General features: G+C 37.6%; 1 protein-coding gene across 1 annotated transcript; it reads left to right on the top strand.

Annotated features, from left to right (window-relative positions):
• The first annotated feature begins 272 nt into the window (after positions 1-272).
• On the top strand, positions 273-20,102 carry LOC306854037 (T-box transcription factor TBX4-like). Its single transcript, XM_079391822.1, has 9 exons — positions 273-612; positions 3,849-3,994; positions 4,190-4,284; positions 8,885-9,004; positions 10,834-10,981; positions 16,042-16,194; positions 16,299-16,387; positions 16,488-16,723; positions 17,516-20,102. The coding sequence occupies exons 2-9, from the start codon at positions 3,851-3,853 to the stop codon at positions 18,160-18,162; spliced, it is 1,632 nt and encodes a 543-aa protein (XP_079247948.1). The 5' UTR covers positions 273-612; positions 3,849-3,850; the 3' UTR covers positions 18,163-20,102.
• The last annotated feature ends 3,032 nt before the right edge of the window (positions 20,103-23,134 follow it).

The raw sequence follows: 23,134 nt of genomic DNA, 5'->3' as shown, positions 1-23,134 counted from the left end.
CAAACAACAACAAAATATATTTTTCTTCAAAATCGTCTTAGGGGACAGGAAACAATTTCCCCTATGCCAAGCAAAAATCAACATTAATGTATTTTGAATATCTGCATTTTATACTATTGATGCGGGGGAGAGAATAAGGAGACGAGGCTACAAGTCATGTTTTACTATGAATAGACTTGCTTTCCTCATGAGAGGACCGTTCGTGAGTGAACCCTGCGCATCGGGATGTGTCGGGTTTGGTGTTATTGAGAGCAACGTCAGCGATGAGGCGCGGGGGGAAGGAGGGAAGGAGTGAATGAGCCAACATATTCACCCCAGTGCTTTAACAATTCAAGCTGTTCCGCGGATACTTTGTGTTTCCAAGAAAACATCACGTAGTGACCATTTGCCTCTGAGACGGGCACTCACCGGTGTTACCACGAGGCTCGCGGCAGACTCTGGGGAAGAGACAGCTCTGTCTGCTCATGATCAGAGACAGGGGATGCTGAGCTGCTACTAGTGCACTGGACTCAACGCCACACCGGGACGTAACTTCCTGCTGTAATGTCGCAGTGGACAAATTATTGCGGTTTGGAATGATATGGAGGATTTCAGAACATAATATTTTATGAGGTAATATTACATTTGTTCTCAGTAGGTCACATCATGCTGCTCTGAAATCCTTGTGCCGGACTGAACTCTCACTTATGTGTGCATGGAGGGCGGTAATGCGATTAGACGCAGTTGATCTATCCTTCTTTATCAAATTAAGTGACCAACGAGAAGGCGTCACTCTTTCATAAATAAAACCCTGGCTTGGGCTTTTCTTTAACAATATCCAAATATCGTCTTAGCATATGATGTAGTAAACAACGCTTACATAAAACAATAACTGTGTAGCCATTCTATTGTTTTTATTATGATTCCTAAAAAAAGACTATAGTCTTGTACAACCCTTACTTCTTTTGCAGTAGCCTATTTAATTCTGCGTAGAAATGTGATCGTTTACAACACCTTATGTTTTTGCATGCAATATTGCGTGTAAATGTGATACATAACAAAAGAAAGCATTGCGGCCTGTATGTGCGTTCTCGCTTAATATTTGAAATGAATTGTTGGGTGCACATTGTTTATATGCATAGCTACACATCAGATAATAATTTGATGATCTTGGTGTCAATCCCTGATCCATCCTTTTACCGCGTGAGATGGAGTAAACCTAAGGCCTCAAAGCATCAGTTTAATTCATTCGGATGGCACAGTGCTTGATAAACAATTGGCAATTATCGCTAGATTATTTAGACGCTAATAAAAAAATACACTGATTATAAATAAAGACTGGCGTGAATGCAAAAGAACAAATATATTCACATACGTATATCGCATAACTGCTCATTTTAAACTAGAATATTGTTCATTTATTTTTTAAATCAAACAAATAATAATGTTTTTCCTATTTAATTCTAGGTAGGTGAAATACTGAAATGTCGGAATAAATTAACCAAGAAACACACGTATTTGCACACAAACTAAATAATTAAATGAATAAACAACAACATCTATTAATAATAAATGTTACTATTAGTTGCACTCTTTTATATCAAAACGAAGACGCAATGCACAACTAAAACAGTTATACCACAGACAGATATCAAGATCTTAAACTGTTAATCTTTTCCCCCACACTAATTCTTGAACATAATCCAAAAACAATCAAAAGAAAGCTACAATATGTATTCAACTGAATAATTTGTGTTATAATAGAACCCAATTACAATATTGTATTTTTCAGAGTTCAAATTCAATTTAATTTACATGGTTAGAGGGCACCTGAAGGGGGCCGATCCATTTCCAACATTTTTCATGTTCTCACTGTGATTATGTCAAAATGGCAGTGACAAAATTTGTGCAGTCATAGGATAACAATATGTTAAAAATGAATGTTCTAATATAATACAAAAGGGTCTTATTCCTTATTTAAGTTCCAAAACAATTTTGGCTTCAGAAGAGCATTTATGGGTGCTTTATAGAACCCAAAAACCAATACACCAATCACAGAAGCCTATAATGAAACATATAGGCCTTTTTTTAAATCTACAAAAAAAAAAACCATATCTAACTCAATAACTGTTTACAGCCAAAAGGGTTCTCGATAAGAAACGTGTGCATTACTAAACCTATATGTGCTCTAAAATATCATTGAATAAATATTGCGGGAATATCACTATACTCACGTAGGAAGGAAATTGTGTTGTCTTACTGTGTTAGTAATGAACGGGCCTGTTCTCTAACACACATTGTATCCAGTCTAGTACAGAACCAAATTGGAAGGCCAAAGATACTAGGCCGCTATTAAAACATGCATCAAAACTATAAAAAAAAAAACAGAACTGGATTATGGCCTACCTGAAAACTCATAATGGTTCCAGACAAAAGATTATCGCACGTTTCCAAAAGGCATTTCAATGAACTGGGTGAATTCTGACCACTAAAGCATGGCCAATATAGTGCAGCCAATCCTTAAACAAATGTGTTTTATTTATTTTTTTAAAGTAGGGATAGTTGAAATTTGGTCAGCGTTGAACATTTTGGACAACAGGCTCTGGAAATATCCAGTGTGCACAGAGCAGTATCTGCCAGGAATAGTTTAACGGGTCTGGGGTGACAGAGATGTAAACAAAGCCCTCGCTCACTGGGCTTAGTTAAACAGTGAAAGGCACATTTTGGACTGGAAAAGTCCAGAGTTGACTAGCTGTAGCCTCATGGTGCCTGTCAGACTTTATCTTTATTAGCTTTGGCAAATGCCTGCCCGAGTTTACACGGAATCCCGCTCTTCTCCTTTTATCTGAAGGGCGCACACTCACATTGTTTACATGCGTGAGATTAGGAGTGGGTGGGAGGAGGTGGATTTCACCATGAGAATGGTTTGGTGTCCACCGTGCAGATAGGCAGCATTTATGGAGGCTGTTTGCTGTAGTACAGTAATGAGACATACCTCTGGTGTGATGTCTGAGTGTGAGCAGAGAAGGGGCGTGAGAGCGAGGCTAAGTTTGTGACCTCCCTTAATGGAATCAGCAGTGTTTAGCACGCTTCCATAAAACCGAGGTGCCCGAATGCTGGAAGTGTAAATATTTAATCTTGAGATACTTCAGAACAAACGGATCTCGACCCCTTTCCTTGAAATGAATCGGCCAGGCCATGTTATGAGGACAGACTTTCCCTCACAAAATGTAAATGTTAATGTACACTATTTCTCAAATTTTGAAGCCCATGTCTTGTCTGTGCGCGTGTATAATCAATTACAGCAGACTATGAGAGAACAAAGAGAAACTATGGCATCTGTGGTATTTTCATTATACGTATATCATTAGGTCGTTTTAGCTTGTGTTAAAACTACAGGATAAGTTTAGATTTTTTTTCTTAGGCTTGTTTTCTTTCTTTTTTACAGTTTTCAGTTAAGTATACACTATTTTATATTTACATTGTCTGAATTACTGGAAATAAATCAAGAAAAACAAAAAGTATGTGCTTGTATTAGGGTTGATTTATTTGTGAACAGAAATTCTAATTATGTAAAAAACAAAAATCATGTTTATTATTGAATGTATTAGTTTCTTAGATTCATAATTTTAAAGGATATATTATTTTCCCACATCATTATGCCAGGTTTTAGCAGAAGGAAAGCAAAATAAGCAACGAGATAACGCATGAGCATTCTCAGTTTTCTATTTTTTATTTTATACAAAATTTTTGTCAAAAAAGTGGAAAAACCCAGGTTTCAGTTTTCATATTAACCTGAAATAATTTTTCCTATTGTGAAAGTTAAATTGTGAAGTCATCATTTAACTAATATTTCTGTAATTTTACAGAAATGCTACAGGAGAAGGCCTCAGCTGTGGCTGATGAAGGTATGACCGTGGCCCAGTTGGGTGGGCGTCCTGAGCTTGCCAGTGATTCCTCAAATTTGGGCCTGCCTACAACTCCCAGCATTCCCCAGAACAATGAGTCTGACCAGGTAGCCAATCATTCGCATTCTTTTAATGACGCCTGACTTTTAGGTCTTTACATATGCAAAGAGATGTTATGTTAGATTACTAAAACACAATAAAAAGAATTACAGCGAAAAAACATTAATATATTAAGTACCATTTTTACGTTTTTCTATCGACAACAACTCATAATTTATCTTTTTTTGTGCATGAACCTTCAGAACATTGAAAACATCAAAGTGGTTCTTCACGACAGGGAACTATGGAAGAAGTTCCACGAGGCTGGAACAGAGATGATCATCACCAAAGCAGGCAGGTAAGAAGAGCGTCATTCCATTTTCCATTTCAATCCATAGATTCACAGATTCTAGATTTTCATAGATTTTAAACATTACAGAGAAAAGTGATGTTGTGACAGGGATACAAAAACATAACTAGGCCATCTCACTTCCAGTAAGAAATGCACATGTGAAACCTTATTGTACCAAGAGCCATGGTCGCATTGAAATGTGACAGCGCTTTTAATGGAGTGTTTATAAAATATCACACGAACAAGGTAAAGCAAGGCTGAATTCCTGTGCCTACAAATATCTAATTGAAAACACAAACGGCTGCCCCGTGTGTTAGATTTAATGTGCCCTGTGGATTAAGATCAGGACCCTGGATATTAAGCAGAGAATGAGTCAATGCTCTCTGCCAGTCTTAGCCAGCAGCTTCTCAGCGCTTCTCAGTGGAAAATGTAAAAGGTCACCACAATTTTTCTTTAATGCTGTAACATTGTGAGGGATGGGCTTCTCCCTGTCCAACTGATAAAGTGCTCCAAGAATCCTTAAACCCTTTGAAGAGCCAAAGCACTGTTCAGTCGGACAGCTGTGCACAGAACAGGAGACTGCACTTCCACATAGTTCAACAACAGATGGGCTCATTTCAGTTTACATACTTTAGTGTATAATGGACACCAGGCTCTGTTAAAGATGCTCAATATGTCAATCGAGCCATGAAGCAGGAAGAGCTTTTCACCGTTTCATTTTCGTTTTTTTGAGGGGATATGACTTGTAGGACATTAGACAGCCATTCACTGAACTGTAAATCTTGAGAAAACTCACCAGGTTTCTTCACGATGGCTCCCATTACACAAAATTGAGGCCAATTTCATGCAATGATTCTCATCGTGGTCTTGTGTTACATAGCAGGCTTGAGCCATGTCTGCACGGTATATGCTGTTAGACAGTATAGGTTTACGCTGAAGAAGAATACACTGTTGCATAAAATTCATCAGGTGTAATACAGTAACAAAAACTGCTTATGACAATATTTTGCTTCTGTGAATTCCACAAACAATGCGAAAATCCAAAGAATAATAAAAGTTTTGTGTTTTAGTTAATCAAAAAGTGATTTAGTTTAACATAAACAGTAAAACAATCCCTCAGTCATGCGACTAGCACTACTTTCTATGCAGAAAAACTGGGTCATAGTTTTAAAGACTATTCTGGGTTCAGTACAAGCTCAGTTAACAGCATTTGTGGCATAATGTTGATTATCACAAAAACTAATTTCCATTTGTCCCTTTTTCCTAGGTTACATTTATAAACATTAATATATTCACTTTCAATAGTTTAGCCACAAGACATAAACAATGTGTGTGTTAGCATAATTTTAATGTGACTAAACTGTTCTGTGCAAAGTTTTATCCAATTTGAGAATTCTTTTGACATGACAGCATAACAGCATGAAACCTAAAATGACAGCGAAAGTGATGATTTAAACTGCTTCACAGCTCAAGTCATACACACGTTTTAACAGAATAATTCAGTGCATTTTCGAATCCTCCAAAACTGGACCCATTTAATAAGTGCCTTATTGTAACCTTGATTTTTGCAAGTCCTTTTTTTTCGTGTGGTACTCAACATTATGCTGTCAATTGAACTTTGTGTTGAACTCAGAAAATCCCTTTGACGGAATGATGAAACTTAGCTGAACTCTGTTACAACATGCGCATACATGTCTTTTAAGCCCAGTACTAAGCATGACTATTGAAAGCAGCCGGCTGGTGTTACTTGTACACAGCCCGTCAAGAGTAAGCATCAGCGAGGCTGATGAGAGAAGCACGGTGCCCTGTTTGATCGCGTCTCCCAGGCCCTAAAGGACCTCTCTTGCTTCATCATCAAGCTCCTTTTGATCTAGACGTTCTGCCGACTCTTTTAGATAGCATGAATCACTGAAAGTGCAGGCGTACAAAAGTGCTAAAAGAAACAGCTGGCATAATGCAGATGCTGACACCGATATGATACACTTTCATACTTGCCATTTCTCAATGTCGTCCTCACACATATAAACTGAAGCGCAGGCCCACCCACAAACAGTGCTTTTACTGAGATAACTGAAAAAGTAATCATATCATTTGAAAGCATTTTCACTCCCTTGGATATCTACACACTTGACACATAATATATACCAAAAATTAAAAAAACGTGTCAACATTTACTCACCCTCATGGCTCACATATATGACTTTCTTCTGCAAGAATACAAAAAAGATCATTTGGAAGAATGCAGAGGTCCAAACAACACTGCAATATATATTCTTTTGTTCCACAGAAGAAAGTTAGTCATATGCAACAACATGACAATGAATAAATGATGACAGTATTTTAATTTTTGGGTGAACTATTCCTTTAAGCAACAAAAAAAGAAGGACATTTTGCACACAGCTGCTCCCATGCCAAGGACAGCTCTCCAACTTGACTACCTACAGCAACAGAATACTGTCACAGAGCCACTGTAAGGCCCCTTTAGACATGCCATGTGATCTCCTGTGGCAGTCATTATGTCAAAGTGTTGCATAAATGGAAAGAGCATTACATATCCCTCAGGTGTTTACATATGAGTCTTGAGTAAATGTGTTTTACTCTAGATTTATTACATCCTCACAGTTAGTAGTGTAAATACTGATGCTAATTTTTCCTAACTGTATTTTCTTAACATGAATAATTTATTTGAGATAGATTTGCATATTTTGAAAACGTCTACATGTTCAGTACATAAAAGTAGCCTACACAAGAACTCTTGTAATGTTTAATGTAACATTTTACAGTAGGTTTTATTTAGTTAATGCAACAGGTATCATCAAATGTTAACAGGTGACTATTAATAAACTATATTTTACAGCATTTCAGTTTATGTACATTTTTACATATACCAATGAGTTTTTTTTAAAGTTGTATAAATGTACGTATTACAAAAGAACATAATGAACAATAGCATGTTTTTAAACTGACTTTATAAATATAAATGCATAAATAACCAAGATTTTAAAACTAGTTTAAATAAAACTTATAATTCTATAAAAATGCTGTAAATGTTAATTTGTTAGTTCATCACACTAAATGCATTTACCAATGCTAACTGAACCATAATTGTAAAGTCTAGAAACAATGTTAGAACCAACAGTAAAATAAGACAATGGATGATAATTTTTTTAACTATTGACATAGAAGGACAAGGAAACACGGCATTATCAGAAGTAGCCTGGTGGACAGGTTTGTTTATGATGTTCCTGATGGCTTAAAGCACCTCTTTTGCAATCTCTTGCCCAGAGTGATTTACATTGATTGGATTTCAGGCCTGGGCCAGACATGGAGCTTTACTTTTCCCTGAGCTCTTCCTCTGGGTATTAGAGGTAGTGCTCTCAGGAACTTTTTACATTGTGCAGGCCTGAGAAGCTCTGCATTTGCAAATGCAATGAAATGATTCAGTTCAGGGCACATTTATTTGCTGTAATAAATGTGTGTCTGCTAGTGGAACGCTTTAGAAAGCCTCAAAAAGTAATGCAGTGAAGTGAAACTTTTGGAGGAGTGGGGTAGTTCAATAGAGCTGCCCACTGTTTAAAATACCTGCCATTAAAAAAGCACTCAGAATTTATAAGGGGACTCAATCTTTTTGCAACTTTGCAGAAGAGATGAAAAAAGATTATTTTGGATATTTCATGTGAAGAGGTCACCAAAGGTAGCACCATTGATTTGTTTTATGCACCTACTATATTAGCATATTCTGTCTGTCATCTCAGCTTTACCTGTATCTGAACAAAATAGAGATCCCACATTTTATAGAGTGGCTCCTTCAAAACAGAGTCAATCCCTAAAAATATATATCTGCCCAAAAGCAAATCAGTACCAGGCACAGATCATGACTCCTTATATGGGGTTGTCGAGGATAACAGTTAAATTTTATGCTTTACGTTTTATGATTTTTTTTTAAGTGTAGCCTTTTATAGTAGAGCATTTGTGTGAGATGATTTGCAGAGGATTGTCTGGAGATGCTTGAGCGTGCAGCCTTCTTTGAGATTGAAGCGACCCTTTGTGCTTCTTAAACAACTAATCTGTCCTAAAAACAGGTTAAGCAGTTATCTGATCACTAATCGTGTATTCATCCGCCCAAAAAAACACTTCCCGTGATTCTCTTGCACTTAAGGCTTGTTAAAACCCTCGAAAGAGCCGATAAGACAGACTCATCCATGCTTACTGTCAGTGCTCAGTTGTTGCACACGCACCCTAGGCGTAAGTCGTTCGAACAAAAAAGCTGTTCCTGTAACGAGCAATAAAGACAACATTGAGATATCTGAATGACACAAATGGGATAAGCCTGTTTAGATACGATTGAAAGAGAATGACCTCAGTGAGCACGAAAGCACATTAACAAGTTGCCAAGTTAGATCTAATGGCATTTAAGGACAAAACCATGGTATAAAAACAGAAATTAAATTATTAATCAAAATAAAATAAGTAATGAATTAATTCATAAAATTGTTTCTCATTGTTTAACAACACCTGAAGTAAGGGTCTATCTATTTTCAATCATCTTTCAATTGTAAGGCACTTTTTCTTTTAACCCTGATGGTATCATTTACACTCTTTTTAGGCGGATGTTTCCCAGCTACAAAGTTAAAGTCACAGGAATGAATCCCAAGACCAAATACATTCTTTTAACTGACATTGTTCCAGCTGATGACCATCGGTACAAGTTCTGTGACAACAAGTGGTGAGTTTAATATCCCTCTGTCTATATTTAATGTTTCTGCAGGGGAAGACATTCTTTAAAAAACAAAAACAAAAAGAAGCCAAGCTCACAACAGAGTAATTAGAATAACCAAATTCTGGAAAGTTGTTTAAGGATACTCTGGGTCTTTGGAAATTCTGCTTGAACATGCAAGTGCAAATGTGACTGGATCAGAAAAGTGACTGGTCCCTCGAGGCATCTGGACAAACACTTATCCACATTACATTGCAATGAGACAACAATTAGCATGTTTTATATTCTGCTGTCTCCTCCGGACAATGTGATTGTAAGTTTGTTGTCTCGAGTGGACAAATGGCACCATTCGCACTATCCACAAAATACAATTTTTAACAAACTTTATACTCTTTGGAGTACATGTGAACTGCCAATAAACAATATATAATAATATAATAATTATGCTATTTGTGTCAGGGAACTGTCGTGTGTGTGTGTCATGTGTTCCTGCCTCTTGTGCCCATATTTGGTTTGTTTCCTGCCCTTGTTAAGCGTAATCATTAGTTAATTCTTGTCTAGCCGTGTTCGTCTCGTTATCTATGAATTACCTGTGTATATTAGTCCTGTCTGTTCAGTTAAACTTTGTCTGGTCTACTCGTTAACCCCGGTGTGTGATGTCCTTGTCTGCCTTGCCTTGTCCTGCCCTGTCCTGATGTTAAGTAAAGACTATTATTTGAGTTTATATCCTCGTCTGCGTGTTCCTGGTTCCTCCCTCGTGTGTGCACCGTGACAATTTGTTTGATTTACAATATAGAGTAATGGTTATTATCAGTAGTTTTACTTTTACTAATACTTTGCATTCATGAATATAATGTTGGTAAATAATAAACAACAAAGAATGCTTTGGCTTTGTTTTCGATAGTCTTCTCATAAAAGGAGAATTTATCCAATAAAACACTTTTTGCAAAGGTCAACACTGAAAGAAACTCAAATTGCAGCGATATTTGTTAGCAAACCATATGCAGTCTGCATCAGTTTAACCATGCAATGCTAGCTAGTTCTGGCTGTGGATTGTCATTAGCACACAGTTAATTACTGTAGGCCAGAGCAGGCAGTCTGTCAAAACCAATGGGCTTAAAACAGCTGGGTTATGCATGCTGTCCTCTTTGTGACCCTGTGCCTCTGGCAATGCCACTAGATATGGGCACTATCCACCCATGCAACATTGTGACCCTGTGCCTCTGGCAATGCCACTAGATATGGGCACTATCCACCCATGCAACAATTGGCACCACAAATATGTCAGATCTGGTTCAATTCAGCATGGAAAAAATAAAATAATGATGGCACGCAAATCTCAATGAATTGCATGTTGTGTTACGAGAACAAGTATTTTATGACCATTTTTCAAAATCTGTGGGATAGACTGGAATTCAAGCATTTGCCAGCATCGGTTCTGGAGATCTTCAGCGACACCTTCGAGGCACACAATTAGCAGTGATGTTATGGTCAAAGCAGCCACCCCAAATCTTTGGGAATTACACCCATAATGTCACGGACATAACCACTCGTGCTCTGAATCTGTCATTAATGTACAGATGTTCTGCATAAAGCCCTTCTGTAGCCTGCTGCTATATACAGAATTTGTGCAACACTGAAAAACAGTTTTCCTTTTTAAACGCTATGGCATGATGTCAGAGGTACTGGAAAGCTGTGTCGTACTAGAAGAGAAAAACTGGGGGACAGAGCCTTAATCACTACACAAACAACTGTAAACTAGAGGTCTTTTGCAAATGTTGTGAGTGCCCTTTAGGGTTGTCAAAAAACTAAAGAATTTCTTATGTTCTTTTCCATAGGATGGTGGCAGGAAAAGCAGAGCCTGCAATGCCTGGAAGACTCTACGTCCACCCAGACTCTCCTGCAACAGGGGCCCATTGGATGAGACAGCTAGTCTCCTTTCAAAAGTTGAAGCTCACAAACAACCACCTTGATCCATTTGGGCACGTGAGTGGCTGTGAACAAATCATTTTCTAAAAATCTAAGCTTTGACATAAAAATTCTGGATTTGATGAGACAGTGAGCAAAGAAGAGAGAATTACTAGTTGGACTAGGTGGGACACCAAACGTGAACATAGCAACCAATCTTTTGTTCAGTATTGTGACACATCAAAGTGAAATGGATTATTGAAAAAAGAAAGAAGTGTAAGGTGGGGGGTTGGTTCTATCTGTCAGTTGTTGATTGTATGAAGGCAGATCTGAATTTAAGCTTAATTGTAAGAAAGAGGCAGAGTGTAAGTGGACAGAATGATTGGAGAAGACCAGTATATATCACCAGAGAGAAGTATGTAATTTCACCAGAAGATCAGGTTATGACACAACTGGACTAAGGTAGAAAAGCATTTCATTTCCCAGAATGTTTATTTCTTTGAATTTAAATTAAATTGGAATTAAACCTTCAAGCAAGGTTGTCAAGCGAACATGTTTAAGTCCATCTTTCAGTTCAATTAAATTAAATTAAATAAAAGTTTATTTGTATAGCGTTTTCACGATGCAAATCGTTGCAAAGCAGCTTTACAGAAAAATTAAGTTTCTACTTTATAGTTAGTAATGGCTTATCAGTGGACATCTCAAGCTGATGTCCATATGGCAGACATGTACAGTAAAAATCAAGCAGTTAGTTAATGTCATGTAATCAAACAGGCGGTGAACACTATTAACAGTAATGATTATATGTTGCGATTCAAAAATTGGTAGTTTTGACAAATCTTGAAAAAAACTTAAAAAATACAAAATTACATTTCAACTCCCTAAAAATTTAACTGGAATTGCAATTCTGTATACTGTTCAAATGAATTAATGAATGATGCATTTATATAGCGCTTTATTGTGCATTGCTGTACACCCATATGGTAAGGGTCATCTTGAGAAAGTAGGAGAAAGGAGAAGAGAGACAGTGAAGCAGAGGTGAGGAGTCTGACCATGCCCAAAGGAGCTTGAGGACCTAGCTTGTCTGATGCAATAACATCAGAAGCAAGCTCATTAGGTTCATAACCTGTCAGAACGGCACAAAGTTGGCCTGTCAGTATTAGTTGAATGCCTAGGATGTGATAAGGGCGAGTAATGAGCTCGGAAAGAGGTTGCTAAGCTCTACTGACGCCCACAACAGCAGGGACACTGCGGCTGGCAGAAAGCCCCAATACACGCCGCCACTGTAGCCATGCTAATGTTCACTACACAAGTCACAGTCAAAACATACGCTGACGCTAGGAGTCACAGATATAAAAAATATTGTGCTGATAATTATTTTCCTGCTATTCCTAAAAAAACATTACTGTTTCCTCAAATATATTAAGCTGTTAAAAAAAAAAACAGTTTTCACCATGGCTAATAAGAAGAAATATTTCTTGAGCAACAAATCAGCATATTAGCATGATTTCTGAAGGATCATGTGACACTGAGGACTAGTAATGGCTTCTGAAAATTCACTAAGGCCTTCACCGGAATAAATAACATTTTTAAAGTATACAAAAATAGCAAACAGTTATACAACATTTTAATAATATTTCACTATATTATTTTTTTTTTTAATAAATGGCAAAACAAAAATGTCCCCAATATTAATTGATAACCAATATTATATCGATATATTGGGCATTCCTGGCCAAAGCTGTTCCATAGCACACAGACATGAAATAAATACCTTAGTGCATCAAACAATGAAAAAGTATGTAAAGCGTCACATGACCAAATTCAAAAACTAGGTTGTTGCACTTTTACTTCATGTATGGAAGTTGTGATTTATTGGCATTTCCACTACACCGTGCTTTGATTTCCTTTGCTAGGCCACTGACCACACAGACACCCAACACACAAAGATATTTATAAGAGCTCTGTGGACTGAACATGCAACAGTTTTTTTCAGTGCAGGGCCATCTAGCTTTAATGTCAAATGACACAACTTCTATTCCCAAAACAGATCTTAGATTAGAAGAAAACATTGAGATGAAAGGCAAGGGAGCCACGGAGTCTGCATTGATCTGACAAAGGTGCTTGATTAATATACTTGGACAGCGCACATCCCTGTATCTGAATCATCAATGCAGCTTGTATCACATGGTATTACCTCAAGACGCCAGCCAACCAGGCAAAGGTCACATGTGTCTGCATTCACCCAATGAAGTGCTCAAACCATTAGTTTGGCTGGTGTACCGTCTGTGTCTGAGATGGGGGGGATTGACCTGAGGTTGCCCTCTGTGCACTGGTGCTCCTAACTCCTCTTAAAAAAGTGAAGCTATGAGGAGAGCTGCCTCACTCTTTGTCTAAGAGTCGACATAACAAAGGGTAAGGCCTTGATGCTTATTGGCCCTGACACAACTGTGTTGGGGATGACCCTAACTAAACGCTTCACTGAACACCAAACACATGGATGCACTGAGCAGACTGGTGCTAGAACACTATGATCAAACACACATACACAAAGGATCCAACTGGATTACTTGCATATAACACAGAACAATAACTCTTGACATATTTATTGATCCTGTCACGTTAACATATACTGTACATTAACAGCCTCATTAGTGTTCAACGTACAGTTTTTTACATTCCCTAAAACCAACAATATGTTGTAACAGGATCATACATACAGGCATTTATGTATTCACAGCTTTATACATTTTTAAATGTAAAATGTATAGTAGGAAAATCTATCTATCTATCTATCTATCTATCTATATGAAGAGTTAATTTAAAAAACTGAATTATCCGTTTTTGCAAATAAACTCTTCATATATATATATATATATATATATATATATATATATATATATATATTATACAGTGGTGTGAAAAAGTGTTGGCCCCCTTCCTGATTTTTTATTTTTTTGCATGCTTGTCACACTTTAATGTTTCAGATCAAACTAATTTAAATATTAATCAAAGATAACACAAGTAAACACAACATGCAGTTTTTAAATGAAGGGTTTTTTTATGAAGGGAAAACAAAATCCAAACCCACATGGCCCTGTGTGAAAAAGTGTTTGCCCCCTCCCCCCTGTTAAAACATAACTGTGGTTTATCACACCTAAGTTCAGTTTCTCTGTGCACACCCAGGCCTGATTACTGCCACACCTGTTCGCAATCAAGAAATCACTTAAATAGAACCTGCCTGACAAAGTGAAGTAGACCAAAAGATCCTCAAAAGCTACACATCATGTTAAGATCCAAAGAAATTCAGGAACAAATGAGAAAGAAAGTAATTGAGATCTATCAGTCTGGAAAAGGTTATAAAGCCATTTCTAAAGCTTTGGGACTCCAGCGAACCACAGTGAGAGCCATTATCCACAAATGGCGAAAACATGGAACAGTGGTGAACCTTCCCAGGAGTGGCCGGCCGACCAAAATTACCCCAAGAGCGCAGCAACGATTCATCCAAGAGGCCACAAAAGACCCCACAACAACATCTAAAGAACTGCAGGCCTCACTTGCCTCAGTTAAGGTCAGTGTTCATGACTCCACCATAAGAAAGAGACTGGGCAAAAATGGCCTGCATGTCAGAGTTCCAAGACGAAAACTGCTGCTGAGCAAAAAGAACATAAAGGCTCGTCTCAGTTTTGCCAGAAAACATCTTGATGATCCCCAAGACTTTTGGGAAAATACTCTGTGGACTGACGAGACAAAAATTTAACTTTTTGGAAGGTGTGTGTCCCATTACATCTGGCGTAAAAGTAACACAGCATTTCATAAAAAGAATATCATACCAGCAGTAAAATATGGTGGTGGTCGTGTGATGGTCTGGGGCTGTTTTGCTGCTTCAGGACCTGGAAGACTTGCTGTGATAAATGGAACCATGAATTCAGCTGTCTACCAAAAAATCCTGAAGGACAATGTCCGGCCATCTGTTCGTGACCTCAAGCTGAAGCGAACTTGGGTTCTGCAGCAGGACAATGATCCAAAACACACCAGCAAATCCACCTCTGAATGGCTGAAGAAAAACAAAATGAAGACTTTGGAGTGGCCTAGTCAAAGTCCTGACCTGAATCCTATTGAAATGCTGTGGCATGACCTTAAAAAGGCGGTTCATGCTCAAAAACCCTCCAATGTGGCTGAATTACAACAATTCTGCCAAGATGAGTGGGCCAAAATTCCTCCACAGTGCTGTAACAGACTAATTGCAAGTTATCGCAAACACTTGATTGCAGTTGTTGCTGCTAAGGGTGGCCCAACCAGTTATTAGGTTTAGGGGGCAAGCACTTTTTCACACAGGGCCATGTGGGTTTGGATTTTGTTTTCCCTTCATAATAAAAAATGTCATTCAAAAACTGCATGCTGTGTTTACTTGTTATCTTTGATTAATATTTAAATTTGTTTGATGATCTGAAACATTAAAGTGTGACAAACATGCAAAAACAAATAAAAAAATCATCTCTCTGTGCAGCAATGGCTATGTTCAGACAAAAAGAAATATATCTCTCACTGGATTATTACAATTAATGGCAAAGTAAATGTTTGGAAATGTAAACTGGTATTTCCTACTGACACGCTACAGCAAAAAATAGAATTTAGTTGGTGAAAATACTAGTGTTCTAATAATTTTGGTGTTCTACTAGTAACACTAACAATACTAGTGATCAAATAATTTTAAATATACATTCACACATACATATATATTTAATAAAGCCCTAACCCCAACCCATAAACCTAACCATTGGTATTTTATATAAATATATTGTTATTAATATATTTATATAAAAAATGATTGTAATAGGGAGATAAATGTACTGCAACTGTACTTTTAGTTACAATATACTATATAGACATGTATTTAAGTAATTGATTAAATACAATAAATTTAACCCAATAATTTAATATTCTGTCACCCTAAAAGGATTTGTTAACATATGTACATATTTAAAGTCCTTCATGCGTCAAGTGCTGTCAGTATGTTAATAATGTATGTTTCAACTGTATGAAAATATACATGCAATAGAATTAACTACAAAAAAGGAAAATGTCTCTTTTTGTTAATATACTTTCCTAATGTAGGCCTGCATTTCTATTCTCAGATCATCTTGAACTCAATGCACAAATACCAGCCCAGATTACACATCGTGAAGGCTGATGAAAACAATGCCTTTGGCTCTAAGAACACGGCCTACTGCACTCACATCTTCCATGAGACAACTTTCATCTCTGTTACATCCTATCAGAACCATAAGGTACCAACAGAACCTGCCCATAACACAATAGTGTCAACTATTGCACACACCTGCAGTTGTTTTTAATAAACATTACAAATACTAACTTGTTTGTTTTTTTATAGATCACGCAGTTAAAAATTGAGAACAATCCTTTTGCCAAAGGTTTCCGTGGCAGCGATGAGGGTGATTTGCGTGTGTCCAGACTTCAAGGGTAAGATTATCATATTATAAATATTATTATAAATAATATGCATACATTATGCATAATGTACCAAATAGATATCTTACTGATCAAGTGCCCCTTTTCCTAGGAAAGATTACCCTGTAATTTCTAAGAACATGGTCCGGCAGCGGCTTATCTCATCACATGGCCATCTGTCAGGAAAGCTGGGTGCAGGTGTGCTGAGTAGCCATCCGCAGGTGGTTTCTCACTATCAGTATGACTGTGGCGTCCATCTACCAAACTCTGATTCCCAGGAAGCTCTCTCTAACTCCTTCTCATCTAGCCGGGAATCCAGCCTTCTTTACCACTGCTTCAAGCACAGAGGTACAGGGCTATAGCAACCATCTTATTTGTCAAAAACACACGAATCCTAACTAGGGATGCACAATATTAGTACCATATTGGTTGATATGCATCTCTATTGGTCAGGTTTTATATATTCGATATCAGCTGTGTTCATTTCCTGTATTTTTACATTTAGATTTTCTTTGAAGTCATCTAAAGTTTACTTAAATTTATACTTAAAAATGCTAATAATTTAATAAATAGCAGTGTTAATTATTAATAATTAACTTAACGATTTAACACTGTTAAATGTAATGTCAATCTCATAATTAGTTTTCCATTTTTATGCTTTTCATTATTAAACTGTTGCCTAAAATCACTTGTAGAATTGACTGTATTTTTGATTAAATAAATGCATAAGAGACTTTCAAAAACATAAAATATACTACAACCCCAAATCTATAATAATTAAATTAATGATTTAACACTGTTACATGTAATGTCAATCTTGTCATTAATTTAAAATTTTCAGACTTTGCATTATAAAACTGTTGCCTAAATTCACTTGTAGAATTGACTGTATTTTGGATTAAAAAATTGATTAAAAATGATTAAAATCAATACAATTTTGAAAATTTAAAAGCTACAAAGTGAATTTAGGCATCATAAAATTATTTTTTCATATTAATATAATATGATTTAATATAATAACACTGATACGATTATTGGTACATCCCTAATCCTGACATAAATAATTTAAAATGCGTTTTTCAAAATTTTAATAAATTCCAAACTTTGTGTATTCAAATATTACTGTATATTTTCTTTTAGATAATACAAGGCATTTGGAGCTGGGATGCAAACGCCCCTATCTTGACACAACAGCCTCTGCAGTTTCAGATGAGCACTACTTCCGCTCCCCTACTTCCTACGATCCACCCCTGCTGTCCCATCCATACTGCAGCGATGCATTGGGCTCTAGAGAGGCATGCATGTATGGAGGAATGGAGGGAGAGGCAGGGGGCGCAGTAGGTGCCGATGACCTCCCGGCCCCCTCCCTGAACTGCAATATGTGGGCGTCAGTGCAGCCGTATCCTCGCTACGGCATGCAAACTGTGGAGGCTATGCCATACCAGCCCTTTCCCGCCCATTTCAACAGCACAGCCTCCGCTGCCTCTGTGGTTCCCCACCGCTCACCATCCATGCAGCGTCCACATCCAGCACCTCCCGACCTAGTCACCTTTACCACACAGCGGGTGTTGCCACCCACACCGTCTTCCGCATCCTCCTCCCCCTCCGGCCCTGCCCCCCGTGACAGAGCACATTCCTCACTGTTTCATAGGAAGCCTGGGTCGCCGGTTGGTTCACAAAGGGATGTCACAGGCTATCCGATCCATAGCCCCACTTCAACACGAGAACCAGCCTATCAATACCAAACGGGCCTCAGCAGTGTTGGGCCGCACTGGACTGACAGTTAAAGAGTTACCCACAACAATCTACAACTATATTTCTCTTCAGCTCTCTGAACAACAACTGCAATGAGATTATTTTTACATACAGCCATGATGCTAAATTGTAAAGCCAAGCCATAAATCTATTTAGCCTAATAGTACAGGACACCTAAAATTTGTGGCACTGTGTATTTATTTGAATTTGAGATATGACTAGAGTTGCGAAGGTGGTAAAGCCAAGCACAAACGGCATACCTAATGCACTGTTGTTGGCATTAAAGAGTTAAAAAATGAACTCAAAAATGAAAAATTCTTCAACAAATTCTTATACAACAGTCACATGAGAAAGTAAATAATGACAGGATTTTCATTTTTGGGTGAACTGTCCCTTTAAGATGAACCTTTTCGACTTTCTGTATGAAGCACACAATGTGTTTGTGCCAGTCAAAATTATGCTACGCTTGAGAGATTTTGTGTATTAGGAACATAATGAAAAAGGAGTCAATGGATTCTATTGAAAAGTTTAGTTGTAAGTTAACCGAAACAGACTTATTACTAAGGCTGCCATTTTCCTCTTCAAATGTTAGAGTGTGCAAAACCTGTGCCAAGCCCAAAGATTGTTTGGAGTAACTTACTGGGTGTTATTAAGAGATTCTTATTATTTCCTATTATTGCAATAAAGTTGAAAAAAAAATGTATTTTTTCCATTTTATATATATTACATTTAAATGGAATTTGCTAATGTACTGATGCTATGCAATCTTTGTAATCTTTTCAAGCTATTAAATATTAAAACACCCGACCCTCTACCATAATCAAATGATGAAAATGATATGTGTGGCAAAAAACAAAAATGCATAGCAGACAGCTCAGATTAAAGCTGGCTCAGAAAATACTCTACGAGTAGGTACTTCTAAAGTATTAAAGTTCCCTTCATCATAAGTAGTGCTAGATTCTTTTTTCATATTCTTGTACACAGTTTGTTTCCAAGCACCTTGTGAAGTGGTAAAGTTGCTCCGGATCCCATCTCATCAGAAAATAATCTTGAAATCTTCAGCTCAGTGGTCTTGACTTGGCTCCTTTGCTTTTCCTTCATTTTCATTGGACTGTGTCTGTCCGGTTAAACAATATATGCTAGAAGAAAAGTGTTTGACTTGTGAGTCTGGCACCAAATCATTGTCCAAATTTGTTCAATTAGCGCCATGTGACATCAGAGAATTCCTTGCAACCAGATGGAAGCTTAAAGAACGATCATTAAGAGAGAAACAAGAGAAGAACAGAGAACTCATCTGAAGTCCAAAACTCAACTGGCTGGGTTGGAAATCCTTGAAAGGTTGACAATGTAAAACAGCTTCTGCGGGCAGGCAGCCACAAGTCAAGCTCAAAGAGAATCACTATTAAGTACTGCGGTTCTAATGAATGAAAACAGGATGCAAGGGAGCATATAGTGAATTTACTCACACTACATCATTTAAAATGGGAAAACTGACAAAAGAAATGATAATTCAGCATGTGACTAATTATATCCATAGGTATCTCAGTTTTTTGCACACGTTGAATAAACTATACCTTTTTTAATTTCCCATGATGAGTTCATTATGCAGCATTGTTTCCAAGGCCTCCTGTTTTAACAGACTGCAGAAAGCAAATATAGGATGGTTAATTAACAAGACTAAATATAAGAAATCTAAAATCTAAAATAACGATCTATAGAAAACACTCAAAATTCAACCCACCTGAATGTGTTAGATGCTAAAATTCCAGATGTTTTTATGGACTGTTTGATTTTTGGTTGCGTTGTTGAGACATGTTTACTTTGTTGCCATGCTGTTACTCATAATAAGTTCTGACTAAAATTGTCTAATTAATTTCTAAGGATGTTTTTAAGAACAAATTTATTAGAAAATAATTGCTATTTTAATATCAGCTACCAGCCATAAGAAAAATAAAAAAAATGTGTGATTTGTGGAATATTGTTTTGGTCAAATCTTTTTTTTTTTTCTGTTAATAATGGTGCATCACAAGAAATATGATATAATATATGTTATAATGTTTTGTTTTCACATGAAAACTAAAGGAAATTTTTAAAGCCACATTGGATAAGAGTATCTGCTAAACTTTGATTAATTGATGAACAGAAGTGCTACGTTTGATTTTTGTGACTTTATTTAACTACAAACAAGTAAAAAATTAGCTGATTTGTATAAAGCAGGTTTCTTAGAACATAAGGGAAAAACACAGTCATAACAAAAAATATTACCTTGTTATGATAAAAATAAAAGGGACATTAAAAGGCAAATGGGAAATGCAGTTGATTCCTCTGAATGGGTCCCAGGGTATTGATTGTAGAGAAGAACTGGACTGCTGATGAAACCAAGCAGATCTAAGGGGAAGGGAGGAAATGAGAACATCAGATTCTGGCTCTTTGAAATGCTCCAAAAAACATTTTGATTTACATGAGTGATACACCATAAAGTATCCCATAAAGTACCAACAGAGTAATAGGACACATGAGCATGAAGTAAATAGCCATTGTATTATACATAACTTCAATGGAGTGCTGTTCTGTTTTTGACTGGGTTCAAGTACAGGAAGTGTCATGTGGTACTTTAATATGCTTTTAAAAACTGAAACACTCTCCCTTACCAAATCCCATCTGATAAATCTAGGATCACTTAAAAAGAGCCCTCATTGTCATCTGATCAAAACTTAGCCGGCCATTTTTTTTTTTTAAACCAAAGCTTTGGTAGCACATAAAAAGACAAACTGGACCCAGAAGATTCATGTGATTTAACTTTCCACATAAAACGTTGTCTATCTCCATTAAAACAGAGCCAGGTTGAAGCCTCTCATAGAATACTCCAGTTTGTAGTATCTATCTACATTGGGACTATGGGGCATCTGGAACTCATTGGAGGAAATCTCCCTTGCCCTCCGCTTGCAGCTTCCCACTGTCGTCCCTAAATCCCGTCTGAGAGCCGCCTTGGCAAGGCAACTCTCTGACCCAGCAGCTTAAGTCACTCCTCCTTGTAAAACGTTGGAATCGGCTCTTCGAAAGAGCACTCAGAAGCTCGCTTTAAATACTTTGAGGAGATTTAATATCAAGTCCATTATGGCCTTTCTGGAGCCCAGTAAATAGTCAATTAGTGGATAATTCTGATTCGATCCACATGCGACCAGATCCGCTGGGGCGACCGGACAGCTTTGCATTCAGAGGGCCCCGCCAACACTCTCGGGGAAAAAAAAAGGGGGCGACTGAAATGGGAGGGGTACCAAATGTAGCCCTTTTTGTGCCTCACCTGCCCACTGCAGCAAGCATAAGTGCTGTCAAGTCTAAGTTGCTTTTTGCACTTTCAGTGACTTTGGAATAAAAACAAAGTCATAATCCCTCAAGCTGGAGTTGTTTGTGGTCTTGCTGCATTGGAACTGAGGGGGGTTGACTGATCTTAGACGAGAGGGTGGGCTTCAGGAGGAAGGCCAAATTGGGAGATTCAGGGGTCTAACTCAAGGCGGTATCCCTTGATCAAAAGGTACATCTGGTTGACTCCAATAAAACAAACCCAACTGTAGAAAATTGGGGGTCCAACATTGCTGACTGGCTTTGGATAAAAGGACCAATAAAAATTAATAATTGTATAATATACATACGCGGATTAGAGTTTGGTGGATGGATTAATTTTTTATCCATCGGATTATATAAAGGTCTGTGAGGTTGATATATAGTGTGTTGCAATGGCAGAAGAACACAGGCAACAAACAAGCTTAAATTTGGGCCTAATTTTTATAAAAGGCTATTTAACCAATCACAACAAAGCTTCACAACGTGAACAATGTTGATCTGTATCCAACATACTTCACTGGAATACGAAGATTTTTAAAAAAACAGGATATGATTAAAAAAACTGCTGTGGTTGGATTTGAGGACTACACATGCATAGTCTTCACATTAACTCACTGTTGCATCACATATGCTGGCCAACAAATGGCTTAGCATGTGAACCTGTGCATGTGCAGTCAAGGAAAGAGCGGGTTCTGGATGGCAAAGTAGTGTTTGAAAGCATGATGCGCCTTTGTGCACTTCAATACTCCACCTCTGCGCTCTCAACAGAGTTTCTGTTAGGTCTAAAGAGCCAATCAGCTGTTAAAACGCCAAGGGCTGCCCCTTTCACAAGCCCCCAATCTTAACACGGCATCCTAGAGTGTGTGCACATGACCAAAACGAAATGCAGGAAGTGCTGCACCAAATAAACCAACCAGCGAGAAGGTTATTGCAGCATATCCATGACCTATCAAGCAACCAGTCAATGATTAAAGTAGCCGAGTCTGCTTACCTCTGTATTTTACCAGTGGTAGAGCTACTGTACAGGTCAAAGGAAAGAGATCAGATTCCTTAGTCACATGACCAGGCACACAATTAGGCATTGCTTGTTTTGAGAACATTTGGTCTTGAGGGGACCTCCTCGAGTACATAGCATCTTAGTGACAAAACTGAGTTTACAACAACGGATTCCTTCCTTCCACAGGTCCAACTCCCACATCAGCACTCCTTTAAAGGCATTAGTCATTTAAGGAAGTGGAAAACCAATTTGTTTAAGCTCGAGACACTGTTTATGCTTACCTCACTTGTACCAGTTCTGTTACTACAGCACATATTCCGTTTATTTGACCAAAATAACAAATGAATGAAGTCAAGACCTGACAGAAAAGACTCAACAGGGGCTGTCTGGAGTGCATAGTACTTTGCTTTAATGAATAGGGACAGGTCTATTCAAATAGACAAGGTATTGTGTGTAAGAAAAGGAGAATGCCTGCCAGTTTTCAACCATCTGGAGTGCCAATCCCCTCTACTGGCTGAACACGGTTACTGCAGAGCGATGGAGGTGTTGGACAAAGAAGGTTGTAATTTAATGACACTATTTCTGTGACAAGTTATTGGTTATCCATATTAAACAAAACAAGGAAGAACAACATTGGAAGTGCAAATGTAATGTTAAGTTTA

The sequence above is a fragment of the Barbus barbus genome, assembly GCF_936440315.1.
Source record: "Barbus barbus genome assembly, chromosome: 34".
Lineage (NCBI taxonomy): Eukaryota > Metazoa > Chordata > Actinopteri > Cypriniformes > Cyprinidae > Barbus > Barbus barbus.
The sequence above is the reverse complement of the archived record's forward strand: the minus strand, read 5'-3'. Positions and strand labels throughout refer to the sequence as shown.

Bases quoted from the DNA above. Each gene is read 5' to 3' on its own strand.
- LOC306854037 (XM_079391822.1), top strand. From the start codon at position 3,851: ATGCTACAGGAGAAGGCCTCAGCTGTGGCTGATGAAGGTATGACCGTG. The intron at 3,995-4,189 runs GTAGCCAATCAT...ATGAACCTTCAG, and splicing joins AGAACAATGAGTCTGACCAG to AACATTGAAAACATCAAAGT. The intron at 16,724-17,515 runs GTACAGGGCTAT...ATTTTCTTTTAG, and splicing joins CCACTGCTTCAAGCACAGAG to ATAATACAAGGCATTTGGAG.